We start from the raw sequence: 10,933 nt of genomic DNA, 5'->3' as shown, positions 1-10,933 counted from the left end.
GGCCTACATTTCTTTCTTCCTAGGTGTAATCAGGCTAATTTGCGTGCAGCTCCCCATGGGAGGGAACTTTCCTTCTTTTGGCCCCACCAGAGCCTGGGCCTGTCTTGCCGCTGGAGCACCCCAGAGCACAGGGTAGTGCTGGGCTCAGTACCCGAGGCATGAACACGTGTTCGGTAAATGAATCTTCAGGCACTGGTTGATGCTTCATGATGCACCTTCTACGTTCATTAATCTCATCTTGATAAAGCACTACATTCTCTCTCGGGTTCTGTAGGTCAGACTCCGCTGCGATGACTCACCTTTACACACCTTCCTTTCTTGGCTTGTTTAGGGAGTGTATTTGCACAGCCACGGCTCTTGACCAGGGACGGTTTTCCTCCCAGGGGACATGTAGCAATGTCTGGAGACATTTTTGGTTGTCATGAAATGGAGAGGTGCCGATGGCATTAGTGAGAAGAGGCCAAGGGTGCTGCTAAACATCCCACCATGCATGAGGCAGCCCCGATGCCCACCGCGCCCGAGTGGGCAGGCCCACCATGCTGGCTGTGGCCTGTCTGGTGAGCAAGCTTTGGAGCCAGCATTAAAGCTGGCTTCTGTGCAGGAGCAGTGGGTGAAGGAGACCATCCTTTCCCTGAGGTGTTGAGCTTGGAGGAGGAGGAGGGTAGTATGTGTGAGGGTCCCAGGGAGGCCGGCCCTGAGCATGGTGGGGCCTGGAGGAGGGGCGGGCAGGAGGGGATGCGCTTCTGGACCACCACTCTCTCTACCAGCCCTGTTGGTTCCCCACATGGCATTCAGAATGGGTCTCCCACCACAGAACCCTGGCCGCATCGCCCCCTGCCCAAATCCCTCGCTGGGTTGGGACACCCTGCATGACCCAGCCCCTACCCACCTCGGCCTCACCCCCTCGGGCTCCTTGCTCCTTCTCTCCGGCCTCACCCCTTCGGCCTCCTTGGTCACTCTCTCCGGCCTCACCCCCTCGGGCTCCTCACTCACTCTCTCCAGCCTCACCCCCTCGGGCTCCTCACTCACTCTCTCCAGCCTCTCCCTCTCTGGTTCCTTGCTCACTGTCTCCAGCCTCACCCCCTCAGACTCCTCACTCACTCTCTCCGGCCTCACCCCCTCGGACTCCTCACTCACTCTCTCCGGCCTCTCCCCCTCGGGCTCCTCACTCACTCTCTCCGGCCTCACACTCTTTGGATCCTGGCTCACTCTCTCCGGCCTCGCTGGCCTCCTCACTGTGCTGAAACACACTGTATTTCTCATGAACCTGGCATGTGCCATTCCTTCTGCCAGGAATATTCCCTCCCCAGGCCTCCCACGGCTCACTCCGCCCTGTGCTCCAGGTGCCTCCTAGACACCTTCCCCACTGTGCCCCACTGTCGTGTCCCTGCTACCCTGTCCTGGGTCCTTCCTAGTGCTTGCCACCATCAGACACAGCACTCTACACCCCTGAGCCGATCTCCCTCTCCAGTCAGCTCCCTGGGTGGTCGCGTTCTCGTTCACTGATGTGCCCCAGCCCCTGGCACATAGTAGGTGCTCAAGAAATAGTTGCTGAATGAATCAATGAAAAAACAAGTTAGTTGTTCAAGCCTGGGACACAGAACCTACATTAGGAGAAGAGGACGAGGCAAAGGATGCTTCTATCTCAGCGTTTCCAGATGCGAAGCTCCTCTGTGGCCTCCAGGGAGGAGGTCAGTGCGTGTTTCATTGACGTGGAAATATGTCTGCAATATATTACGTAAAGGGCAGAGTTATATGAAACAGGATTGACAGTGCAATCCCAATCACGTGGAATCGCACCCTGTGTCTGCGTCACGCGTGTGTGACGGGGCAAGCCTCACGGGTGCGGGTGAAATTAGAAGGGCCCTGTGCTGGGTTTGCTTCTGCTGTCCCTACATTGAAATGATGAATCACTTTTGAGCAAGAAGTCCTGTGTTTTCATTTTGCACTGGGCCTGGCAAATTGTATAGCTGGTGCTGGCGCCTGGAGATGGATGGGAGGTCGCTGCCCGCACATGGGCTCTGAGCAAGACGTTCCAGGGCCTACGTTCTTCTCTGTGATTTCCTCTGTCTGCAGTCATCAGGTATTGTTTTCAGAGCCCCCTGTACCCCAGGAAAAAGTCAGATAACTGAGTTTAGAGTATTTCAGTCCAATTTCTTCCAAATGACTATAGTCAGGCATTTGACATTTCAAGGAATACCAGGGACAAAAAGACCTAGCTATTGGGAGAAGTTGTCCCCTCCCCACCCCTGGGGTGTTGACCTCCAAGCTCATGTGTAGGCCCCATGCCCTTCTGGGGAGCCTTGATCCTAGTTGAGTACCAACTGTATACCCAGACGGAAGGGAGGCCTTGGGTGTGTTTGCAGCACGAGGGCTTGTAGCTGTCATGGCAGAGAATGCAGGCTTTGGTTTTGACAGACCAGGGTTCGAATCTTGGCCTTGCCATGGACCAGCTCAAAGGTCTTCCTCACTCGGTCTTGCTCCTCCTTTGCAAAGTGAGCTTGCGGCATCTGCCCTGGGGCTGTGTTGAGGATGGGGTGGGCCGTGAGCTCCTAGTCTGCTGTTGGTGAGGCAGGCATTTATTCATTGAGTATATAGCCAGACTGTGCGGTAGGCATCCTTACAGTTATTCATAAAAACTGTCCCTCTAAGGCACAGTGAGTGGGTCATTCCCACCCCTGTTTTGCTTTTCGGCTTTTTAAAAATGTGAGATCTAATTTTCCTAACATAAAACCCACCATTTCAAAGTGTGCAATTCAGTTATTTATTTTTAGTATATTCTCATTGTTGTGCAGCCATCTCATTGTCTAATTCTAGTACGTTTCCATCACTCCCACCGAAATATCCCTTAACAGCCACTCCCTGCTACCCCAACCCCTAGCTCTAGGCAACCAGTCAGCTACTTTCTACTTCTATGGATTTACCTGTTCCAGACATATCATAGAAATGCGATCATTCAATGTGTGGCTTTTGCATCTGGCTTCTTCCGTTTGGTGTAGCGAGTTTAAGGTTTGTCCGTGTTGTAGCATGGATCAGAAAATGACTCCTTTTTATGGCAAACAATATTCCCCTGTATGGATACACCGTATTTTGTTTATCCTTTCATTAGTTAATGGACATCGAGTTGTTTCCACTTTTTGGCCACCATAAATAATGCTGCTGCCAACTCTCGTGTACAAGTTTTTCGTGTGAACCTGTGTTTTCAGTTCTTGTGGGTATACACCTAGGAGTGGAATTGTTGGGTCACATGAAGACTACATATTAAACCCTTTTTAGGAATTGCCAGTGTATTTTCTGTATCCTTCTGTTGTTGTTGTTGAAGGTGAATAAGTGTCTGCCGTGGTGTTGTTCAGCCTTTAGGTTAAAATCCTGAACCTTTTCCCAAACTCGGTGACAGAGGGGAAGATTCCATACCTGCCCTCAGAGCACCTGTTCCATGTCAGGTCCTAGATGGCTGGCACCATGCTCCCTGTCCCCAAGTCTCTAGGAAAGGGACAAGAATAACCCAAAATACCAGTTCAGACTAAGCGGTCAAAGGGTTTTTCATCTTAGTGGCTGGGGTGAGAATGCGGGCTTCAGGGCTGACTTGATCCAGTGACTTAGCAATGTCGGGAGAGACCCGGTCTCTCTGCTCTGCCTTCTACCAGCGTGGCCTCTTTGGAAACATGGTCACCTGTGATTGCCAGATGGTGGCCGTTTCTGTGGCTGCATCCATCCGTCCTCCCTCAATCCTGTTGAGAGAGAGAGAGAGGGCAGGAGGAGGGGGCGGGGGGCTTCCTTCTGGACACCAGAGTGGGAGGCTTCTTTTCCAGAAACCTCCAGGATACCTCTCCTTCATTTATTGGCCAAAATGGGTCATGTGCTCATCCCTGAACTAATCACTGTAGCCAGAGGATTAGCTGCCTTTTATTAAACCACAGGCCCCTCCTCTAAGGCCAGTGTGGAGGCTGTGTAAGCCACAACAGCCTCAATGAAAATCCGATTGGCTACCAAGGAAAGAGGGGGCAGATGTGTCTCATGGCATCATCCCCATTTTACAGATGAGGAAATTCAGGCCCCAGCATACAACTTGCCTCTCTCAGCCCGCATAGGCTGGTTAGTGGCAGACGTGGGTTTAAACACCCTTGAGACCCACTTCTTGCCCCTCTGTCCTGACACTTCTCAGCTGAGGCTGTGGCTCCCTGGATGTGGCTGTCCTGACAGCTGCCCAAAGCAAGCCAGACGCCTCTGCTCAGAGGCGCAGAGAGTTTTTGCAGCACGTGGATTTAAGGTATCTGGAACAGCATCAGCTTTTCAGGCCAGGCATTTTTATTTTGCCCTAAAAGCCTTCTAGGGGGGAAACACAATTCCTAGGGGCTCAGCTTTAATGGTTTCTTTTATAGAACCATTCAAATTATAGATGGGTGAACTCGGGGAAACCCCGCTCAAGAATGCAGGGAAGCCGAACGTTAAAGGGGGTTAAGGTAAAATAGTGGCGGGTGGGGGGAAATGTGTTCTTTTAAACATTAGTTGTTAAAAAACCAAAGTGAACCCCCTGGTGCCGATCTGGTCCTGGGAGGCTGGGTTTCTGGACTTCTGGCCCGTCTGGGGGACTCCAGGTGAAGTTAATTCCAGATGTGAACGGGCCCATCACTTGCTGGCCTCTGACCCCTCCCACCCAACTTGGGGGCACCGTATCTGCAGAGGCTCAGCCCCCCAAACTCCCTGTTGTCCTCATCTGGGTTCAGATTCTGATTGGTGGCTTCCAAGCTGGGTATCCCTGGGTGGGTTATTCAGCCTCTCTGAGCTTGTGCTGTCATGTGTGAAATAGGCTTTGTTTCCAGTGGATGCTTTTTTTGTTTTTTGGCTTTGACATACTCATCACCCAGGCATGGCATTACATATATATTGCCAATGACCTCATCATTGTCGGCCAATGGAGAGGTAGTGTGTTCTTGGGTCCATCTGCAGAGCACAGGACATGGAGTTTGCTCCCTCCACTTTCCTCCCCTGTTTTCCGGGACCCCATACCCTGCTGGTGTCCCCATTCTTCCTGCCCAAGCTTCTTTCAGATCCTTCCTTACCGGGTACTCCTGCACAGTCTCCACTGCATTCTCCTGACCTCTCAGTGGAAGACAGAGGCCACCTAGGCTCAGTCTTCACATTGCTTCTCAGGCTGCACACTTTCCCCAGGTGAGCTCATCCAGTCTTCTGGCTTTAAATCCCATCGCTATGCTGGGGATGCCCAAGCTTACATTACTATCTGGACCACTGCCCTGAGCTAGCATTTATTGAGTACTTAGGGTGTGCAAAACTCTGCCCCGAGCTAGCATTTATTGAGCACTTAGGGTGCACAAAGCTCTGCCCTGAGCCCCAGCTGTGCATTAAGTGACAGAGGCAGGGCTTTGAACCCAGGCGGTCTGGCCTGGGCCCGGCTGCCCCCCTTACTAGCCCAGAGCTCATCTCTTCCAATTGATCAATTGATCAAGCCTAGACCAGACCTCTGCTGCCCACCTGACACCTTCCTTTTGGTGTCAAGTAGGGATTTCAGATAATATCTGCTAAACCAAACTGCATTTTGTCTTCTACCCTCTATTTCCCAGCTTATGCTCCATTGCCTCAGTTTCCCTACCTTGGTAAATAGCCCCTCTCTTCTTCCAGGGGCTTGGGCCAAGAGCATGCCAGTCTCATGAGACTCCCCTTTATCTCACACCTTTTATAATCCCTCCCCAAATTCAGTCCTAAATCTGCCACTTTCCTGGTTTGGAGGCTGTGTTCTCGTTATTTGAGACGTCAGCTTTGGGGGAAACTGGATGAAGGGCACTTGGGACCTCCCTGTACATCGTCTTTCAACTTCCTGTGAATCTGTAATCATTTCACAGCAAAAAGTTAAAACCAAAATAAATTCTAAAGGTGGATTTTAAAAATGAACTCTTGAGGATCTGGCCATTTCTCACCAGCCTCCCTCCCCACCACCCTCGGTCCAGTCTCACGTCACCTCTGACCTGAACCATTCTGTTGCCTCCACTTGGTCTCCCTGCTTCCAGGTTGACCCCTGCAGTCGGGTCTCCAGGGGCAGCCTGAGTGACCTTATAAAAACCACTGAAAGTCCTACCCTAGTGGTTCTCACTTCTTGCAGAGTGCCTTGGTGTCCTAACCAGGGCCCTGGATGTGAAGTTCCACTCACTGGGTGGCTTGAAACAACAGGGCTTTATTCTCTCACAGTCTGAAGGATAGAAGTCCAAAGTCAAGGTGCCACAGGGTTGTCCTCTTACAAAGGCTCTAGTGAGGAATCCCTCCTTGCCTCTTCCAGCTTCAGTGGCTCCTGGCAATCTTTGGTGCTTCATGGCCTCTGTCTTCCCCGGGCTGTTTGCATCTGTGTCTTTATGTGGCCTTCTTATGGGGACACTAGTCACTGGATTAACGCTCATCCTAATCCAGTATGAGCTTATTTTAATTGACCACAGCACATCTGCAAAGACCATGCTTCCAAATGAGGTCACATCCTGAGGTTCTGTGTAGGTGTGAATTTTAGGGGACACCAGCAATGCAGGACAGTGGGCTGAGGCAGGTGCTCGTGGGTGTGAATTTTAGGGGACACCAGCAATGCAGGACAGTGGGCTGAGGCAGGTGCTCGTGGGCGTGAATTTTAGGGGACACCAGCAATGCAGGACACTGGGCTGAGGCAGGTGCTCATGGGTGTGAATTTTAGGGGACACCAGCCACGCAGGACACTGGGCTGAGGCAGGTGCTCGTGTTGCCCATAGGACCCAACCTGACTCGTGCCCCTTCTGTCCCTCCCAGTTGTCCCTGCTACTCACCCCTGCCCCTTGAACACACCCTCCTCACTCCTGCCCCCATACATTCACCTCTGCAGTTCCCTCTGCCTGGAATACACTCTTCCCAAACATCCAGTGAGCCCCCTCACTCACTGTTACCCAGATCTCTACTGAGATGGCCCCTGTAGTCATTAGGGTTGTTTGCAGTTGCTCCCACCTTCCCTGGCACAGAGCAAGATTGCCCCCCAACTCCGTGATATTAGGCAGATACCATGACCTGCTTTGGCCAATGGAATGTGAGTGGCACTTATGGGGTTCGCTAGCTTGCCACCTTCCGCAGCCCTCAGCCTGGTTCCCCACCCCTTATATTTCCTGCCTGCCTTCCCCACTTGCATGGAAACCCAGAGAACAGGATGTTTTCTTGGCTGCTCTCGCAGTTGTGTTCCAAGTTGCTTAAACAGTACCTGGCCTAGAGTGAGTACTCAATAAATAGTTGCTGGATGGAGGAATAAAGAGTTCATGAATGAACCGGGAGGCGTAGCGTCTCTGCAGCCCTGTCCCGCTCGTGGCCCTCCTGTAACTACTCTTCTGTGCACTTGGCTGCTTCCTGTCCAGGGCAGAGCATCAACCCCAAGTTGGCGGGCCTGATTGGGCGGCACGGGCCCCAGAATAAGCAGCCCTTCATGGTGGCTTTCTTCAAGGCCACGGAGGTCCACTTCCGCAGCATCCGGTCCACGGGGAGCAAACAGCGCAGCCAGAACCGCTCCAAGACGCCCAAGAACCAGGAAGCCCTGCGGATGGCCAATGTGGCAGGTACGCCCAGGTAGGGGGGATCACAGACTCACCACAGGAACCCAGCAGGGCCCCAGCGGGACCCAGCAGGGGACTGACTCAGAATCCATTCAGGTGCTTGCCAGATGGCTCAGGAAGAAAATCCCCAAATCCTTCCCTACACAGAGCATCTTAATTCTGTAAAAGTAATAAACTAGCTTAAAAATGCAAGTTGCAAAACATTAGTATAATACAATGCCAAGCGTGTAGATATTTAAATAGACAGAACAATGGCAGTGCTTGCAGCTACACAGAGATGAAGGAAGACTCTGAAACATGGATGGGAAGACCCCCGGGGAGCTTACCCCATGGAAGGAGGGGGAGGAAGAAATGGGGAGGTAGAATTTGCTGTTTCTTTATTTCATAAAATGAAACATATTTTAAATTCATGGCAAACTTTAATACTTGATAAATATATATGTATATTTGTGTGTGTGTGTGTGTGTATATATATGGTTTTTTGTTTTTTGAGATAAAGTCTTACTCTGTCACCTAGGCTGGAGTGTAGTGGTGCGATCTCAGCTTACTGCAACTTCTGCCTCCCAGGTTCAAGTGATTCTCCAGTCTCAGCCTCCCGAGTAGCTGGGACTATGGGTGTGCGCCACTGTGTCCAGCTAATTTTTGTATTTTTTTAGTAGAGACAGGGTTTCACCATGTTGGCCAGGCTGGTCTCAAACTCCTGACCTCAAGTGATCCACCTGCCTTGGCCTCCCAAAGTGCTGGGATTATAGGCGTGAGCCACTGCACCCGGCCAGGTGGTAGGTGTTTAAAGAATATATGATTTGTGCTACTCAGGAGTCTGAGGCAGGAGAATGGCATGAACCTAGGAGGCGGAGCATGCAGTGAGCCAAGATCGTGCCACTGCACTCCAGCCTGGGCGACAGAGCGAGACCCTGTCTCAAAAAAAAAGAATATATGATTTGCAATACTTTTCAGTTTGTTTGAAATGTTTCTTTACAATAAATTTTTAAAAAATTAAAGCTAATATTTTCCTTGCAAGCAAATCAAACATTAACAGTAAATATAAGTAAAGTTAACGCATTGTGCGAAGGAGACTTCCAGGGGGTCGCACTCTGCAGGTCCTCTAGAGCAGACAGCTTTTAGCCCATCATGTTGTGTGGTTCTTGAGGCTCTGAGGTAGATGGCCTCCCACTTCACAGAGAGGAAAACTGAGGCTCGAAGAGGGTAAGTGGTTTGTCTAAGGGCATGGTGTAGGTAAGTGGCAGCCCTGGGATTGGGTCTCTGGGGTCTGGGTTGTCCCTTGCCCCAGGCCCTCTTTCCTGTTGGACGTTGCCAGGGCCATCTGCCTGGCCTGGATGAGCTTCAGTGTCCCCAGCAATCCCACTGAGTGCTTTCTGACAAGTCACCAGGCATTTGTGGGGCCCCCACAGGAGCCTGGTTTTGTCCCGGGCACTGGGGCTGCGGCTGGGGTGCAGTCCCTTTCCCCACAGGCTGATTGGGGAACCGACATTGACAGCCTGTGGTGGCCTGCGGGTGCTGGGGTCCCAAGAAGGTGCATTCTGGTTTTGGGCTTTGGGGGCGGGCTGGCCTGGACCAGCCCTGCTGGCACTGTGGGCGTCTGTGGACAGCCCTCCCACACCCCTTGCCTGGCTCAGGCCCCACCACATGCAGTGTCAAGTCTGCCAGAAGATGCATCTGGACTCCTCCCAGACCAAAACCAAAGCTTCGAATCAATGAACCTCACAACAAACCACTTTCCAGTGGACTGGAGGGGTGACACCCAGATCCAAGGAACCCAGTTTGTCCCTATCCCCAGTCCCATCCCGCCGGCCAGGGGAGCTGCTGCCTGGGGGTGCTGTTTCTCTGGCTCTTCAGGAAGCCATTTGCAATGAGCAGGGCAACAGCCTCTCCAAGATGCCAGTGTCTTAATCTCTGGAACCCGTGAACATGTCACCCTCCAGGGCGAAGGGGAGTTAAGGCTGCCCTTGGAATCACAGGTGCTAATCAGCTGGCCTTCCAATACGCGGGCTCTGTGTAGCAGGGTGGCCTTATCAGTCCTTATAGGAGAGAGCCTTTGCGAGCTGTGGTTGGAGCCATGTGAGCACAGAGGACAGAGGGGTGGAGATGAGCGGGGCCACCAGCCCTGTGATGTGGGTGGCCTGGAGAAGCTGCACAAGGCAAGGAAGGGATCCTCCCCTAGAGCCCCCAGAAGGAACCCATCTTGCCCACACTTGCATTTACCTGCTGAGACTGGTGTTGGACTTCAGAGCCACAGAGCTATCATCCGTTTGTATTGTTTTGATAATTTGTTTGGTAATTTGTTAAAGCAGTGATAGGAAAGAATACATCTTTGTTGGCAAAGTGATTTTCTTTCTCTTTCTTTCTTTTCTTTTTTTTTTTTTAGAGACAGGGTCTTGCGTCGTTGCCCAGGCTGGAGGGCAGTGGTGTGAGCATGGCTTACTGCAGTCTTGACCTCCTGGGCTGGAGCAATCCTCCGCCCTGAGCCTCCCGAGTGGTTGGGACTATAGATGGATGCCACCACAGCTGGCTATTTTTTGTAGAGACGGGGCCTCCCTCTATAGCCTAGGCTGGTCTGGAGCTCTTAGGCTCAAGCTATCCTCCCACTTTTGCCTCCCAAAGTACTGAGATTACAGGCAAGTTAGTGCTCCCGGCCTCCTCAGAGTGCTTCTCTCATCCTGCTAAGGAGCTGGGACACAGCCGTCTGGGGGCCGGCTCAGGAGGAGTTGCAGCCTTCTTGGCTCCAGGTTGATCACAAGGCAGAAAAAGGTCTGAGGTGCAAACCTGCCCTGCCACTATGTGGGAAGCTATTATCTGCTTATCAGCTCTGGGGCCTGCGGTTGGTCCCAGGAAGCACCCAAGGGGAGCAGGGGGCTATCGAGAAAGGTCCTGGTGAGAGGACAGCAGCAGCCCCACCCCCAAACTAACCCTCTAGTGCCAATAGCTTCTTCCTCCTCACCTAGCCTAGCTTGAAATTTATGTTCATTTTACTTTTCAAGGGAGAAGGCAGGTCAGCAGGGTTGGTGGCCTTTTTCAGACAAGGCTTCCTGACCCCTGGCAGATGTCCTGGGGCCCCCAGATGGACCTCAGTGCGTCTGTGTGGCCCAGAGTGCGTGTAGGGATTCTGTGTATTTTCTTTTCTGGCAGGTGGATCCATTTTTCCAGGTGTCTCAGAGGGCTCTGTGGTCTCCCAAATCAAAAACCAACTGAATTTCTTCATTTGTATTTAAAGCCTCTTTTATGCTGGACTCTTGAAGGCTGGGGTTCAATGCTGAACACCCACACAAAGGCTGCCCTTAGGGGTGTTAATTTAGGACAGGAAGGAGGGGGTTGCCATTCACATCCATACATAGTAACAGGCCCAG

The 10,933-nt window shown here is 52.0% G+C and overlaps 1 protein-coding gene across 1 annotated transcript in view; it reads left to right on the top strand.

The window, feature by feature from the left end:
* Positions 1 to 10,933, top strand: part of BMP7 (bone morphogenetic protein 7) — a 75,944-nt gene that overhangs the window by 51,758 nt on the left and 13,253 nt on the right. Inside the window, exon 4 of the mRNA XM_011978147.1 lies at positions 7,374 to 7,571. Coding sequence (XP_011833537.1) covers positions 7,374 to 7,571 — 198 coding nt within the window. The remainder of the gene's footprint in view (positions 1 to 7,373; positions 7,572 to 10,933) is intronic.

This window comes from Mandrillus leucophaeus, unplaced genomic scaffold, assembly GCF_000951045.1.
Source record: "Mandrillus leucophaeus isolate KB7577 unplaced genomic scaffold, Mleu.le_1.0 Scaffold19, whole genome shotgun sequence".
NCBI classification, from domain to species: domain Eukaryota; kingdom Metazoa; phylum Chordata; class Mammalia; order Primates; family Cercopithecidae; genus Mandrillus; species Mandrillus leucophaeus.
This window is presented reverse-complemented; position numbering and strand designations above follow the sequence as displayed.